The sequence below is a fragment of the Psammomys obesus genome, unplaced genomic scaffold (genome assembly GCF_907164565.1).
Source record: "Psammomys obesus unplaced genomic scaffold, mPsaObe1.curated_primary_1811, whole genome shotgun sequence".
Classification (NCBI taxonomy): domain Eukaryota; kingdom Metazoa; phylum Chordata; class Mammalia; order Rodentia; family Muridae; genus Psammomys; species Psammomys obesus.
The window spans coordinates 8,098,790-8,116,866 of NW_026590677.1; the positions used below are offsets into that span (position 1 = coordinate 8,098,790).

General features: G+C 38.4%; 1 protein-coding gene across 1 annotated transcript in view; it reads left to right on the forward strand.

The window, feature by feature from the left end:
- The window catches only part of Cenpi (centromere protein I), a 64,025-nt gene that overhangs the window by 36,228 nt on the left and 9,720 nt on the right, over nt 1–18,077 (forward strand). Inside the window, exons 17-20 of the mRNA XM_055608311.1 lie at nt 1,624–1,759; nt 3,491–3,615; nt 5,800–5,848; nt 5,977–6,195. Coding sequence (XP_055464286.1) covers nt 1,624–1,759; nt 3,491–3,615; nt 5,800–5,848; nt 5,977–6,195 — 529 coding nt within the window. The remainder of the gene's footprint in view (nt 1–1,623; nt 1,760–3,490; nt 3,616–5,799; nt 5,849–5,976; nt 6,196–18,077) is intronic.

The window sequence follows — 18,077 nt, forward strand, 5'->3', positions numbered from 1 at the left end:
AAGAAGGGTTAGAGTTAGAATTAGGATTAGAACCTGGGCTGTATATCCAGTACCACATTAAAAAAGAAAAGGTTGCTGGGAACAGTCATCATTGTTTGCAGTTATATGAGACACGTTTGTGAAGTCCTGCCAAAACTCAAGTAACCTATATCAGTTTGCCAAGTAAACAGATTATCGTATGCTTTGTTAAATATTCTCTAATCTTTTCTTGCTTCTTCTGTTATTGAACCATCATGGTAGTGAGTAATGGGAGAATCATCATCTCCAAAGCTCTGACACTGTATATTATCACACACTCTGCATTATTGTACATCACCCTTTCATCAGTGCATCACTGTTATCAATGATCTATGTAGATAGAAGGGTAAAAGTATGAGTTCACAGTTGTAGGTCTTTTTGTAAATCTTTTTAACTGGATTGAAAGGCACATATGAGACATGGGTGGATTGAACTACTCACTTTATATATCGTAATTTAAGAGATTATATTTATTGATTTAGGAATGAATACAATATATCCAGATGTGAAGTTATATGGTTATAGGCATTTTACTTGCATGTATGTCTGTGTGGCACATGGTGACCAGAAGAGGGCATTGGATCCTTTGGAATTGGAGTTATAGACAGTTGTGAGCTGCCATGCTGCTGCTGAGAACTGAACTCTGGGTCCTCTGCAAGAGCAACAAGTAATTTTAACTGCTGGGGAATCTCTCCAAACCTGGATATGTTTTAACTAGAAGATTGAAATCTGCCAATTTTCTCCTTATTCAATTTTAGACTAGTTTGAATTCTGGTGAGAATATATTTCCTGAGGAATTTAGGCAGAACTGGATATTGATTCCTAAAACACAGGTTTCATTTAGTGTGCTGCTGTGTTACTGGTGCATAGGAAAAGGTTCCTAGTGAATGTTTAAAGTTTTGAGACATTTGGGCTGTGTGGGATTAAAGACATTTTTTTCTACTTATTTTCAGCTTTTGTGAATGTTTTATGTTAGTTTATCATGAACTTTTCTCTGAATTGTTACCGGGTACCCATTCTCAGTGATTTTTCATTATTTTCCCTAAGGGATTTCCATAATTGAGGAGTATTAGAATTCAGTGACAATGAATTACTGGAGGCAAATATATTGACTGTAATCATTTTTAAGTTTTGTAACATCCAGAATTTGTTTAAAGTGTAATCATTTTTTTTTCTTTTCTTCTCAGATTTACTTATAGAATCTGGCTACTGAGAATATTTTATGAGTTGATCTTAATGGTTCCTTAGATGACAAGACTGTTGGGTGGTAGTGGCACATGCTTTTAATCCCAGCTTTTGGGAGGCAGAGGCAGGCAGATCTTAGAGTTTAGGCTAGTCTAGTTTATGTAGTAGTGAGTTCCAGGACAGCCACGGAGGCTCTGTCTCAAAAAAAAAAAAAAAAGGAGTGGGGAGAGAGATGATGAGCAAGAATAATACTGTGGTTAATCACTATGCTTTTATTTTAAAAAGAAAGTAAATTGTGTGTTGGAGAACTGATAGTTTTTTAATGCTGTGTCCTTTTATTACTTTATATTGCCTACCTTTAACTTGGAAACTGAGCACTTGCTGGTGTGAATCTGATTATTATGATTTTTTTTATTGTAGAGAGACAACTTTGGGTGGATCCATGAACTCTGTGTCTCAGTTGATTGAGTACATTGGCTGGCTGTCCATGATTGCAGTGCGCTTGGAGAGCAACAGTACATTGTTGTTGCACTTTATTTTGGACTTCTATGAGAAGGTAGTACACAAACCACAAATTTATGATAGCTAGTCACTTTTTTGGCCTATAATGTAGATGTCATGTATAATCATTAAGGTAAGTTACAATCTTACTTTGTAGTTAAAATAACCATGTTTTGAAATTAATGGTTTATTTTCACCGGAATAACTGACTTTAATAGAACAAGTGTAGTTTCATCTGAACATCTGGTTGGTTTTAGTTCAAATGCTTTTTAATATATATTGACTTATAAATAAGCTGGTTCTAGGCAGAAGTCTTCCTAGCATCATTTTATTGTTGTTGCTGTTCATCTGTGTTCATCCCCATCCCATGGCAGGACAAAAGAAAATGTTAAATTGCTTCTTCAGATTTATACTTCTGACTTTCAACTGCTTGATATTTTTTCTGGTACCTAGCTCCTTTATAATTCTACTCATTTTATAGTTTTATAATATTTAACGTGGACAAAACTATTATCATCACAAAGTACCCATTATAATCTTCCTTTCCTCAGTTATCTTTCTTAATTCACTAATATCTAGTTGGATTTTGTTTTGTTTTGTTTTTAGGTAGGGCTCATATAGCCCAGGGTGGTCACAAATTTGTTGTGTAGCCAAGTGTCTTAGCATTTCTATTGCTCTGATAAAACACCATGACCAAAAACAACTTAGGGAACAAAGGGTTTATTTTAGTTTACATGTCCCAGTCCATTATGAATGGAATTTAGGGCAGGAACTGAAACAGAGGCCATGGAGGATCACTATTCACTGGCTTGCTCCTCAAGACTTTCTCAGCCTGATTTTTTATAATATCCAGGACCACAAGCCAAGATGAGGCACCACCCACAGTGAGCTGGGCCCTCTTACATCAAAGAACATGCTTTACAGTATTGCCCATAGTCCAGTCTGGTGGGGCCCTTTTATCAATTGAGGTTCCCTATTTCCAAATGACTGGTTTATATCATGTTGATGTAAAACTAGCCAGCACATTGAGAATCATCTGATCCTCTCTCCTGGAGGTTGGGATTAAAGACTTGCATCAACACATCCAAAACACTATTGTGAATTGAAGCATATCTCCAGCCTATGTTACATATTTGCTTAGAAGACTGTGTTCCTTTGTTTTGCAGGTTGCTAGTTAACTAATTATGGTAAATAAATATTTGGGAGACTTAGGGAAAAGAAATGCTCCCATACTGTAACATGATTTTTTCCAGGTCTAAGATGAATTTAAAGATTTATTTATTTTTATTTAATTTGTATGGGTGTTTTGCATGTACTTAGTGTTTTGTGCATTATACAAAAAATTGTTGGGATAGAGGACAGAAGAGGGCATCAGATCCCTCTGGAACTGGAGTTACAGATGGTTATAAGCCACTATATGGGTGCTGGGTGAAAAACAGACAGTGCTCTTAATGCAGGATCTCACTGTGTAGCCTTGGCTGGCCTTAAACTCATAGAGAATGACTTGCCTCTGCCTCCTGAGTGCTGGAATTAAAGGCATGTACCACCTGGCCAACCTAAATGAAATATTTTAATAATAGTTTTATAGAAATAATTTTCTCAGTTAAGGTTGATATTTGATGAGTTATATTTTGAACAGACTTGAAGCTACCCTTTGTATTAGGAGTCAGATAGGTTCAAATGTAATGATACACTGTTGTTTATCTTAGATTGATGATTCTTTGAGTAAACTTCATTGATTTATGGAAAATAATCTATATATTGATATTAACATTCTTTCCAAAAGGTCTGTGACATATATATAAATTATGACCTTCCATTAGTGGTGTTGTTTCCTCCTGTGATCTTCCATTCTGCACTCCTAAGCCTGGATGCCAGTATCTTGAACCAACTCTGTTACATTATGTACAGGTACAAGCCCGTATCTCTCTTTAAATTACTTTAGGAATTACTACATCATAGTTCTCTCTTCATCACTTGGTTTTAAAAATTAAAATTCCTATAAATTTTCTGCCATGGTTTATAGAAATAGAAATAGAAATAGGCTCCCACATGCTTTTTCCTTCATCTCCTTTCTGCTAGTCCACTTCCTTTCTCTAGTCTTGCTTCTGCTTTGTTATAATATGTATATATAAATGATGCTTTCTGTCTGTGAAATATTGGATCCACAAATGAGAGAAAACATGATATTTTTTTCTGAGTCTACCATATTTTACTTTATAAGTGATTTCAAGCTTCATTATGGAGGTACCTCCAAACACAAAAAATGGAGCTGTGCTATTTTTATATCTCCCCAACCTAGATAGGGCGTATGGAATTAAAAGTCTGTTATGGATTGTTTTTATTTTATTTTTATGTAAAGGCACTATTTTACTCAGCTTTGTTAAAATTTCTGCATGTTTAAGAAAAATTACTCATTTGTTGATAACTGTTGAAGTATATGTAGTTTCTCTGGTAAAAGGATCATTTTCTGGGAGGCAAGAGGAACTATTTATTGCCAGTTTTGTGAGTTCCTCAGCTTTATTTCAGGCCTTTTGCTCTTTTTTAACTTATTAATTTTTTATTAATTACATTTTATCCCAGCTGTAGCCCCCTCCTTCATCCCTTAGTAATCTCTCCCTCCCTCCCTCATCTCCTCCCATGCCTTTTGCTCTTTTATTTGTGGATTGAGTTTATTTTTAATCCCTGAGTATACTTCCTTCTGTGATAATTTGTACAGCTCTGTCAGTGTTAAAACATGTAGAAATGAATTAGATAGCAGTTCTCAGATAAGAACAAATTACATTTCTGAATTTCATTGTTCTGCTCTATCTTTAAACTAACTTTTTTTTTACATTTATGTGTGTGTGTGTGTGTGTGTAACATACATGTGGAGGTCAAAGGAGCCTGTCCCAGTATATGAGGTCAGGGATCAAGGCTCCGTGTCAGGAGTCTTTGCCTGTTCAGTTATCTCCCTGGCCTTCTGTACCTTGTTTTACATAAAGAGTGTTCTATACTAGTGAGTCACTACTTTCTCTAATAATGAAACACTAAAAGAAGGTCTTTCATTGTTTTCTATTGAGTTATATTTACAGTAAAAGCACATCTGAAATGTCTGATTCAGTTTTTAAAAAATTATCATTTCTGTGTATGTATGTGTGAGTGTGTATCTGGGGATTAGAGCACAACTTTCTTTGGTCAGTTCTTTCCTTCTACTTGTATGTGGGTTCTGAAGATCAAGCCCAGGTGGTCAGATCTCATGGTGAGCACTTTACATAGTCAGCATCCTATCATCCTCCAGCTCAATTTTGAGCCTCTTTTTGTTTATCTTTCTTTATTTTTATGTTTAGTAGTACTCAGGATTTAACTCAGGGCCTCATGCATGCTAGACAAGTAGTCTGATAATGAATTCCACCTGTAAACCCTAACTTTAAAAATTCTTTATGCAACTGGGCAGGGGTGGCACATGCCTTTAATTCCAGCACTTGGGGAGACAGAGGCAGGCTGATAATCTGAGTTTGAGGCCAACCTGGTCTACAGAGTGAGTTCCATCCAGGTCAGCCAGAGTTACACAGAGAAACCCTGTCTCAAAAAACTAAAAAGAAAAATTCTTTATGGAAAATGTACCACAAAAGTGTAAAATCCTTAACTAGACAATCAGATATTTGTGTTTGTGCACATTTGCAATTGTTTAGTTAAAAATGCACTTCTGTGTGTACGTATGATTGTGTGTGTGCAATTTAATGCATATTCACGTGGAGGTCAGAGGTAAATGTCTGGTGTCTTCCACTATTGCTTTGCACATATAGACAGGGTCTAACTGAACCAGGAACTCACTAACTCCCTATTCTGCCTAGCTGGTGAGCTCCAGAGACCTACGTGTCTCTGTTGTCTTCCCCACGGTTACAGTGCTAGGGTTAGGGACATGAGCAACCGACCCTGTTTTTATGTGGGTGTTAGAGATACAAACTCAGGTACTTGTGCTTCTATGACAGGTATTATACCAGTGGAACTAACCATCCCTCAAATATACATTTTAAAAAATGTATTTTACATTCAGAAGCATTACATCCTATGACATTTTAAACATGTTTTTATGTTTGCTTTTGTTATTAGGTATCACAGTAATTTGATAGCTGCAAAGAAAAAGGACTTTTTGCACAAGGTATGAAGGATAAACCTCTGTGTTAAGTCACCATTTTTATAAATAATTAAGTATAGATATATAGGATGTGTTAAAAATAAGGAAAGGGATAATAGATGTTAATGACTATTTTATTTCTTTCTCATTAGGCAAAATCAGAGTTCAATTTCAACAGCAAGGTCTGTCGGGAATTTAATTACTATCTGACAGCTATGGTTTGTTGCCTATGGACATCCAAACCATTTGCAAAAGGACTATTCATTGATCTGCAAATCTTAGAAGACACAGGAAGAACAGAGTACAAAAACAGCTTAAATTTTATCCACCATCCTTCTCTATTGAGCTATGCAGCTTCTTTTCTGCTACAGGTAAGTGTATTTAAAGTGTTTTTAGATGTCCTATGGTAATACTGACTGGGAAAATAGGAAATGTTATATTTGAATTACAGGGCACATTCAGATTTTTTAGTGCTAACAGAATTTTGGTCATGGTGCTAGGCTTTAAGGGCGCTAAAGAAATCTCTATTCTCTGAGAGAGCTTGGGCTTGTTACAGACAGATTTGTCAACAAATTACTATAATATTGTGTGGTGAAGAGAGGCCAGTTGCAGTATATGAAAGATACTTAGTTCTACTTGAGTGTGGTGGTGCCACCAGGTAAGGAAAGGCTTCATAGAAAGAAGCTCCTGTATATCCCTCTTAAGATTGAAAGTGGAAGTTAGGCAATGTTTTTCAACTCTTCCTCGAAGCTTGCTGATTTACTGTATTGAAGATAAGTGGGTGTGGCAGGGTGGGTGTGTGTCTTCCTAGATGATTGGCAAGATTATAATTTTCAACCTTATTAGTGACTTGGGCACTATTCATTGGTATGTGTATCAAATGCTCGATAATACAATGTTAGGATTACAAATATGCTGCAAGAACTTAGAGTCATAAATCTCGTAACCAGTTAGAGCATTGAGAATTTTAACAATGAAAACAACACAGAGTTATGGAAATAGTCATTGACTAGATGTCTCAAATATACATGTAATGAGCAAGAGCCATCTGGAGGTTACTCTTAGAGTACAGTGTGTAGTTGGGGAGACTGTCAATAAACAGCTTTTGTTTATGGCTGAGGCAGGAAGATCAAGAGTTCCAAGCTGGTATGACTCAAAATCAAAACCTCAAACAAAAGCAAACACCAAAACAGGTTTGTAGTGCACATGGGAAGCTGAGGTTAGAGGTGAGGAAAGTTGTAAATTTGAGACTAGCCTGGGACACATAGTATGATATTGTCTCAGAAATGAAGGAAGGAAGGAAAGGAAAGGAAGGAAGGAAAAGGAACAGCCAAAGGACAATGTGAGGATTCCATTTTCTCTATATTCTTTTCCAATGCTTATTATCAATACATATATATATTTGGCTATACTAAAGGGCATGAGCTAATATTAATTGTGATATTGACTTACATTGCCATGATAACTGGATAGTTAGCACTTTTAACACTTATTCTCCATTTCTATATTTTCTTTATAAAAATTATTCATCCCATTTGTAAGTGAGGATTTGTAATTTGTAAGTGAGGATTGATCATCTTATCCCAGAACCTCTTCTTGTTTAGCTTCTTTAGGTTACAGAATTTAGTATGTTTGTCCTATCTTATAGGTCTACTGTCCACTTATATGTGAGTATATATCTTGTGTGTCTTTCTGCTTCTGGGATACCACACTCAGGATGATCTTTTCTAGATCCCACCATTTGCCTGGAAATTTCATGATTTCCTTGTTTTTAATTGCTGAGTAGTATCAATCCTCACTTAGAAAGACAAATGGGATGGACATTGGAAGTAGGAGAAAACAACAAAAAAAGAACAAGAGCCTACCATAGAGGGCCTTTGAAATAGTCTACCTAGCAGTGTATAAAAGCAGATGCTGAGACGCATAACCAAACCTTGGACAGAGTGCAGGGAATCATATGAAAGAAGGGGGAGTTAGTAAGACTGGAGAGGATAGGAGCGCCACAAGGACCAAATATATCTGGGCACAGGAGTCTTTTCTGAGACTGATTCTCCAACCAAGGACCATGCATGCATATAACTTAGAACCTCTGCTCAGACATAGCCCATGGCAGTTCAGCATCTGAGTGGGTTTCTCTAATAAGGGGAACAGGGACCATCTCTGACATGAACTCAGTGGCTGGCTCTTTGACTACCACCTCCCACCCCCATCTGAGGGAGGAGCAGCCTTGCCAGGCCACAGAGGAGGACATTGCAGCCAGTCCTGATGAGACCTGATAAACTAGGGTCAGATAGAAGGGGAGGAGGACCTTCCCTATCAGTGGGCTTAGAGAAGGTCAGGGAAGAGATGGAGGAGGGAGGGTGGGATTGGGAGAGGATAAAGGAGGGGCTACAGCTGGAATACAAAGTAAATAACCTGTAATTAATATAAAAAATAAAAATTATAAAAAATATTCCGACCTTTTGTTCCTTTGTGTGTGGTGAGTGTGAGAAGTAACTCTGGCCGGCCTCACACTTGCTATCTGACTGAGGATGATGATCTTGAAATCCTTATCCTCATGCTCCCAACTTCCAGGTGCAAGGGTTATAGGCTACCGCACTGACTATATGAAAGTTTCAAAATATCGATTCTTCATATGACAGGAAATGTATAATATATTTAACATGATGATCTCTAATTTCATTCATTTTCTTGCAAATGATATAATTTCATTTTTCATGGATGAGTAAAACTCTAGTGCACATATAGCTCTCTTTTTACTGTTTACTTCCCTATAGAAATCTCTGAGCCACTGTTTTAAGCATGGGGCAAAGTAGAAGCTTCTAGTCTTTGGTATACCCCAGCCAGCACTGGACTCTCTGCCTAGTGAACATGCTGAGACAAAGATGAACATTCTGCTTTTCTTGGATGTTTGCAGCTGGAATGTAGCCTTTCTCCTAAGTTTGAGGTTTTGGTGGAGAAAGGGAGCCTTGAGCACTTAGCTGTACTCTCCAGGAAGCAGCAGGTCATAGATCCAGTGTCTCAGACATTTGCTGTTCTAATTGAGGTTTAATAGAAATTCTTCTGTTAATTTTTTATCAGTTTTTATCTTTTTTTTTGAGACATACTTCCTATGTAGTCTAAATGGGCTTATAACTTAGAATTTTCTTGTCTCTGCCTCTCAGGTACTGAGATTACAGGTGTCACCACTGTGTCCATATAACAAATGTTCCTGAATTAATGTCTCAAAACAGACTAACATATAAAAACATTGGACACCATTACATGGCTCAAATATGCTTTTGCGTAATAACTTTGATCTGGGACAAGGTTTTTGTTTTTGTTTTTGTTTTTGTTTTAAGATTTTGGGATTCAAAACCAGTCTCAAACTCTTAACCCTTCTACATCAGTCTCCTGAGTTCTGGAATTAAAGATAAGTACTGCCATACCCAGCTACCCTTACCTGCTAAATAGGAATGATAATATATACTTGATTATGTTGTAAATAGTACATTTCATGATCTATGTGAATCTCAGTATGCTTGGCATATAGTAATTGCTTGGATAGTAGTAGTTACTATGTATTGATTAATTTGCATCACAGTTCAAGAACATTTTGAAAATTGTTTTTTATCGTTAGTCATTGTTTCTCACTACTTGAAAGCTATACTTCAAGACCAAGGACAATGCCCCTCCTCAACAGGTTTACAGTGTCTGGGGGCAATTTTGGTTTTTACCAGTTGGAGAGTGGACATGCTGACATCTAGTGGCTGGGAGCAGAGGTGCTGTTAAACATCTTGGTGCCCAGGATATTCTCTGAAGACAACTTTGTGGTCATTATTAGTAGTCTATTTTGAAAGTGTTTTGATATCCTATATCCAACATGGTTTTTGTTTACCGTTAGTATATAAAAGGCTGGTTTAATCTTTTTGTGATTGCCGTTGTAAAATTTAATATAAATAAAAGCAATTCCTTACTTTTGATGATTTGCTTTTAATTGTATTAAGATCTACTATTTTATACAACGCTTCACATATATGCAAGTATTCTATTGGATAAAGTCATTAAAAGTGGGGCTGCTTTCAAAGGTACATTTTCTAAGAGATTTGGGGGTATTGTTAGTTTGCTTTTAAGTAGAAGTTATATAGTCTTATATATCCACCAACAATGAATGGATGCTTATTTCTCTATATTCTCTCAATACAATTGCAGCTTCTATAACTCTTAGTTGGAAAATTATGTACTGAATAAGAGGTAAAATAGATTTTTTTTTTCTTGAGAGACAGAGCATGAATGAGAGACACTTAGACTACTCAATGTTCTGAGTAGTGAATATTAGAAGGTTGGTAACTTATATACTGTTTTAAGTCAGAAAGTGATTTTCAAAATATCTAATGAAGGTTCATTCTAAGGTGAAAATTTAGCAGCATACAGAGTATATCTGGCAAAAAGTGAAGCTGCTATTTTTGTTTTTTCTTGATACTGTTCCTATAGAGTTCAGCAAACACGGTTTAAAAGTAATATGGTAAGCTGGGCAACTATCTAAATACTGTACTGTTCTGGTGTTGGTTATAACCTCTGATTTAATTCTAAAATTTTACCTTACTGGTATATTCAGTTGTAAAAATTTCAAATCAGTGAGATTCTCTGTATTAAATGCCTTAGCACTGGAAGTACTTTAATTTTAAAAAAAAAAATGACATTTATTTATCTATCTATCTATCTATTTATTTATTTATTTATTTGTGTTGGGGGAGTTCTTTTTTATTTTTACATTTTTCTTTCTTTATTAATTACACTTTATTCCCTTTGTATCCCCCCTGTGGTTCCCTCCCTCCTCCCATCCCAATCCTTCCCTTCCTCTACCCTCTGCATGCATGCCCCTCCCCAAGTCCACTGATAGGGGAGGTCTTCTTTTCCTTCCTTCTGATCCTAGTCAATTAGGTCTCATCAGGAGTGGCTGCATTGTCTTCTTCTGTGGCCTGGTAATGCTGCTTCCCCCTCAGGGGGAGGTAATTATAGAGCAGGCCAATCAGTTCATGTCAGACACAGTCCCTGTTCCTATTACAATGGAACCCACTTGGATACTGAACTGCCATGGGCTACATCTGTGCAGGGGTCTTAGGTTATCTCCATGCATAGTCCTTGGTTGGAGTATCAGTCTCAGGAAAGACCCCTGTGCTCAGATTTTTTGGTTCTGTTGCGCTCCTTGTGGAGTTCCTATCCTCTCCATATCTTACTTTTTACCACTTCTTTCATAAGATTCCCTGCACTCTGCTCAAAGGTTGTCCATAAGTCTCACCATCTGCATTAATAGTCTGCAGGGCAGAGCTTTTCGGAGGTCCTCTCTGTCAGGCTCCTGACTTGTTCCCTCTTTTCTCCTTCTTCTGATGTCCAGCCTCTTTGCCTTTCTGGATAGGAATTGAGCATTTTAACAAGAGTCCTCCCTCTTGATTAGTTTCTTTAGGTGTACAGATTTTAGTAGGTTTTATCCTATATTATATGTCTATATGAGTGAGTATATACCGTGTGCATCTTTCTGCTTCTGGGACAGCTCACTCAAGATGATCTTTTCCAGATCCCACCATTTACCTGCAAATTTCATGATTTCCTTGTTTTTTTATTGCTGAGTAATATTCCATTGTGTAGATATACCACAATTTGTGCATCCATTCTTCAGTTGAGGGGCATCTGGGCTGTTTCCAGCTTCTGGCTAATACAAATAAGGCTGCTGCAAACATGGTTGAGCAAATGTCCTTATTGTGTACTTGAGAATCTTTTGGATATATGCCTAGGAGTGTTATAGCTGGATCTTGAGGAAGCACTATTCCTAGTTGCCTGAGAAAGTGCCAGATTGATTTCCAGAGTGGTTGTACAAGTTTACATTCCCACCAGCAGTGGAGGAGGGTTCCCCTTTCTCCACAACCTCTCCAGCATGTGTTGTCTCTTGAGTGTTTTATCTTAGCCATTCTGATGGGTGTAAGGTGAAATCTTAGGGTTGTTTTGATTTGCATTTCCCTGATGGCTAATGAGGTTGAACATTTCTTTAAGTGTTTCTCTGCTATTCGATATTCCTCTGCAGAGAATTCTCTGTTTAGCTCTGTACCCCATTTTTTAATTGGATTACTTGATTTTTGCTGTTTAACTTCTTTAGTTCTTTGTATATACTGGATATTAGCCCTCTGTCAGATATAGGGTTGGGGAAGATCCTTTCCCAATCTGTAGGCTGTCGTTTTGTTCTGAGGACAGTGTCCTTTGCTTTACAGAAGCTTTTCATTTTCATGAGGTCCCATTTATTGATTTGGGGCAGTTCTTATAAGCTTGTGGCACTTGTATGGCAGTCAGAGTAAAAAATGTAGTAGTTAGTCCTCTCCTTTGATCCCATGGCTTCCAGGAATTGAACGGAGGGCATCAGGCTTAGTAGGAAACACTGTTACCCACTAAGCCATCTTGTTAGTTCCTCTTGGATATATATTTGAATATGTATAGAGCCTACATAAAAGACTTTTTAAGTTCTTTTTTAGTTGTTTTTGAGACAAGGGCTTAGCAAAGTTTGAAAAGACATGGTTAACACCTATCTGTTCAAGAATAAAATAAAACAGTGGGAAGATTTTTCCAGCATAGTTGTAATACAATGAGCAAATATTTAGTAATGATGACTGATTTCTTTGTGGAGGATTGGATTTTTTTTATAAGTGGATGAGTGGAAACAGGGAACAGCAACCAGGACATTGCTGGAGTCTAGATGAGATCCTGATACTGACTTTTGTACAGATGGTTCCAATGGAGACTAATAGAAATGGACTGGACTGCTCTAACATGTGTTCAGTGCAGGCAGGACTGCTGATGATAGTTTGATTGATGGTAGGAATAAGGAAAGAACTTTTGTTTGGGTTAACGTGATTCAAATTATTGGTAAGAGGAATCCTAGTGAAAGAACTGGAGGTATTGTCTTGTTTATGGGTGAAGGCAAGTTGAAACTGTGTCTTAACCTATTTAAGTTTCAGGTGACTATAGATACTCAAGACCAAAATGTTAGGAAGATAATTTGAAGTAGGGCTTGGAACACAAGGAGAAAGGTTGGAAGTTAGAGAAATAAAATATGGAGTTGATGAGCATGCTCTGTATTTCATCATTTCCCAAATCACGTTTGGTCACTCCCATGTAATATCATAAATCAGGATGGGGTTTGTGAACATTTGCAGCTAGGTATCAACCACGAAGTACTTGCTCTTTGCTGTTTGAGTGTGCACAGGCAGCTTGCCATCAGACTTGATGAGTTGTAGTAGCTCCTTGAGCCACTGTGTTAATCCTCCAAAAACAAAATGGTGAAGATAAGAAACAGAAAAACATACACATTCCAAACTTGCCTGAAGCAGGAGCCAACAATCTGTTTGACCCTTAATATTGTTAGGCTCTAGGAAACTCCTACAGGTGACAGCGTCCATAGATGCTGAAGTCTCATCAAGTGATGTACTATTTTTGTATAACCTATTCATTTCCTCTTGTATAGAGATGCTACTTGACATAGGTTGATATTTTGTCCCACTGGGTCCATGATAAAGTTGAAGTGTCTTAAGTTGAACCATCATTAAGTTGGAAGCTGTCTTTAAGTTATTTCTGAATTGCTTATGCAGTACAGTGTACTTAAATGTTGTATGTTTATTGTAATTACTTAACTAACCATTTCTTTTTTAATGTAATTTTTAAAAATATTTTTTATTTTTAAATAATTTTATACATTTACTTGTATCCCAGCTGTAGCCCTCTCCCTCTTTCCCTCCCAATACTCCCTCCTTCCCTCATCTCCTCCCTGCCCCCTTCCGAGTCCACTGAGAGGGGGTGTCCTCCTCTCCTTCCATCTGGCCCTAGCTTATCAGGTATCTTCAAGATGGTTGCAATGTCCTTATCTGTGGCCTAGCAAGGCTGTTCCTCCCTCGGGGGGAGGGGAAGCTTAATGTAATTTTTTATTTATTACAATTTATTCACTTTGTATCCCAGCTGTAGCCCCTCCTTCATTCCCTCCCAATCCCGCCTTCCCTCCCTCATCTCCCATGTCCCTTTCCCAGTCCACTGATATGGAATGACCTCCTCCCCTTCCATCTGACCCTAGCCTATCAGGTCTCATCAGGACTGTCTTTCAAAGTCTTCCTCTGTGGCCTGTTAAGGCTGCTCCCCCTCAGGGGGAGGTGATCAGAGAGCCAGCAACAGAGTTCACGACAGAGACAGCTCCTACTCCCCTTATCAGGGAGCCCATTTGGAGACTGAGCTGCCACAGGCTACCTCTGTGCAGGGGGTCCAGGTTATCTCCATGAATGGTCCTTAATAAACCATTTCTTAATTATTTATTAAGTATCCAGTAGAGAGTAAATTTTGTGTAGTGTTGTTACACTAACAGTGCATAAATGCTACATGAACAATGCTGAAACAGAGTGCCATGAGGAATTATAGCAGGGCATGCCAGGATAACATTCCACTTACATGCACTCAGCATACCTCTCAACACAGAGCAGATTCAAGTTTTGAGTTCTGAAATTTTCTGTATATTCCCCAAATAGTTTTGATTCTAGGTTTGATTATCCATAGATGTGGACAGCAACCTTTACCTTTATATAACTAGGATGCTGTCATCAGTAACATTTAGATCTTTAAGAAATGCTTCGTTACCCTGCCCCTCCCAAACAATGCTTTTGCCAGTTGGCGAATACTTGCTAGCATATGTTTATAAAAATGTTGTATTTTTGGTTATGTTGCTCTCTTTGTGGAACTCCTGTCCTCCCCAGGACTGGGCATAGGGGTCTTTTCTGAGACTGATATTCCAACCAAGGACCATTGATGGAGATAACCTAGAACCCCTGCACAGGCGTAGCCCATGACAGTTCAGTGTCCAAGTGGGTTCCATAGTACTGGGAACAGGGAGTGTCCTGGACATGAACTGATTGGCTTGCTCTTTGATCACCTCCCCCTAAGGGGGGAGCAGCCTTACCAGGCCACAGAGGAAGACAATGCAGCCACTCCTGATGATACCTGATAGACAAGGATCAGAAGGAAATGGAGGAAGCCCTCACCTATTAGTGGACTTGGGGAGGGGCATGCATGGAGAAAGGGGAGGAAGGATGAGACTGGAAGGGGAGGAGGGAAGGGTTTATGGGGGGATACAAAGTGAATAAAGTAATTAATAAAAAATATGTTGTATAACAAAAATACACTTATACTTGATACAACTTGTTCAGGATTACAAAATAAAAATGCTAAGTATGATGAAAAAGTGTTGTTGAGGTGAAGATATAGCTCTGAGGCAGAGTGCCTGGCTAGCATGTGCAGGGCCCTGTTGATCCCTAACACTTGAAAAACAAAGCAAAAATTATATAGCAAAGGTACTGCATTGTAAGAGTTTAATATGCAGAATTTTCTGTTAGTAATATTAAAGAGCAATCATGTCTGAGAATATAGTGATAGTTAAAGCCAAGTAAAGATTTAGAGTTTCATAGCATCTACTGTAATACTGCTTACCTCACCAGATTCTTTATTTCTTTTTAGTGCTTTTTAAAACTTTTTAGTTTATCATTCAAAGTATTATGCTTTGTTATTGCATTTTTTATTTTTTTTGTTGATCTTGCTTCCCCCTTTCCAACTACCCTGCTTTTTCTCTTGTATCCTCCCCCAATATCTCCCATCCACTTCATGTCACATGTATTCTTTTTTTATTATTTTATACTTTCTCTTCCTTTCTTCCCTCCTACTGTAACATCCCCATTTCCTTGTGCTTCCCTTTTATTTTTATACATGCTACACACATATATGTACATGCAGAAATTAAAATCTAGGATTTTAGGGTTAGGGAGATGGCTCAGTCAGTAAAGTGCTTGCAAGGCAACAGAAGAACCTGAGTTTGATCCTCAGAAGCTGCATTTAAGAAAAGCAAGGTGTGGCATGAACTCAATGCAGGTTCTCTCATCACTGGCCCCTTGGGGGTGCAGCCTTATCAGGCCACAGAGGAGAACAGTGCAACCAGTCCTGATAAGACCTGATAGGCTAGGGTCAAATTGAAGTGGAGGAGGATCTCCACTATCAGTGAACTAGGGGAGAGTAATAGTGGGAAGAGGGTGGGATTGGGGGGAGATGAGGGAGGAGACCATAGCTGGGATACAAATTGAATAAATTTTAATAAATGATGATAATAATAATAAAAAAATCTAGGTGTGCCTTTGTAATCCCAGTGCTGGAGAGGCAGGTGGGTCACTGGGGCTGGATGGCTGGCCAGCCTACCCTAACCAACAAGCCCCAGGTCACTGAAGAGATGCTGTCTCAAAAACAAGTTGCCTGAGAAACCATACCATAGGTTCTCTTCTGGTCTTTACATATATGCACATGAACATATGCATACAAATATAGACAAAATTATTTTGCTTTAGATGCTAATTTATATTCCCACCCATTTTCCTGTACGTGTCATGATTTCATTTTTTTAAATTTTTTATTAATTACACTTTATTAATTTTGTATCCCCCCCATAAGCCCCTCCCTCCTCCCCTCCCGATCCCACCCTCCCTCCCCTTTCTGCATGCATGCCATTCCCCAAGTCCACTGATAGCGGAGGTTCTCCTCTCCTTTCTGATCTTAGTCTATCAGTTCTCATCAAAATTGGCTGCATTGTCCTTTACTGTGGCCTGGTAAGGCTGCTCCCCCCTCAGGGGGAAGTGATCAACGAGCAGGCCAATCAGATTATGTCAGAGGCAGTCCCTCTTCCCATTACTATGTCACCCACTTGGACACTGAACTGCCATGGGCTACATCTGTGCAGGAGTTGTAGGTTATCTCCACGAATGGTCCTTGGTTGGAGTATGAGTCTCTGGGAAGTTCTCTGTGTTCAAATTATCTTGTTCTGTTGCTCTGCTTGTGGAGTTCCCATCCCCTCCAGCTCTTACTATTTCCCACTTCTTACATAAAATTCCATTCACTCTGCCCATCAGTTGTCCATCAGGCTCAGCATCTGCTTTGACAGTCTATACTGCAGAAGTTTTCAGAGGCCCAATGTGGCAGGTCTCAAGGTTGTTTCCTGTTTTCTTCTGTCTTTCAGAGGCCCTCTGTAGCACGTTCCGAGGTTGTTTCCTATTTTCTTTTTCTTCTGATGTCCATCCTCTTTGCCTTTCAGGATGGGGATTGAACATTTTAGTTCGGGTCCTCTCTTTTGCTTAGTTTGTTTAGATGTACAGATTTTAGTGGTTTTATTCTATGTTGTATGTTTATATGAGTGAGTATATACCATGCGTGTCTTTTTGCTTCTGGGACAACTCACTCAGGATGATCCTTTCCAAGTCCCACCATTTACCTGCAAATTTCATGATTTCCTTAATTTTCCTTGCTGAGTAATACTCCACTGTATAGATGTACCACAGTTTCTGCATCCATTCTTCAGTTGAGGGGCATCTGGGTTGTTTCCAGCTTCTGGCTATTACAAATAAAGCTGCTACAAACATGGTTGAGCAAATGTCCTTTTTGTGTACTTGTGCCTCTTTTGGGTATATGCCTAGGAGTGGTATGGCTGGATCTTGAGGAAGCGCTATTCCTAGTTATCTGAGAAAGCGCCAGATTGATTTCCAGAGTGGTTGTACCAGTTTACATTCCCACCAGCAGTGGAGTAGGGTTCCCCTTTCTCCACAACCTCTCCAGCATGTGTTGTCCCTTGAGTTTTTCATCTTGGCCATTCTCATGGGTGTAAGGTGAAATCTCAGGGTTGTTTTGATTTGCATTTCCCTAATGGCTAATGAGGTTGAGCATTTCTTTAAGTGCTTCTCTGCCATTCGATATTCCTCTACAGAGAATTCTCTCTTTAGCTCTGTTCCCCATTTTTTAAGTGGATTACTTGGTTTATTGCTTTTCAGCTTGTTTAGTTCTTTATATATATTGGATATGAGTCCTCTGTCAGATAAAGGGTTGGTGATGATTCTTTCCCAATCTGTAGGCAGTCGCTTTGTTTTGATGACGGTGTCCTTTGCTTTACAGAAGCTTTTCAATTTCATGAGGTCCCATTTATTGATTGTTGCTCTTAGAGCCTGTGCTGTTGGTGTTCTGTTCAGGAAGTTTTCTCCTGTACCAAAGAGTTCTAGGGTATTCCCCACTTTTTTTTCTAGCTGATTTAATGTGTCTGGTTTTATGTTGAGGTCTTTGATCCTTTTGGACTTCAGTTTTGTGCAGGGTGATAAGTATGGATCTATTTTCATTTTTCTACATGTAGACATCCAGTTGGACCAGCACCATTTGTTGAAGATGC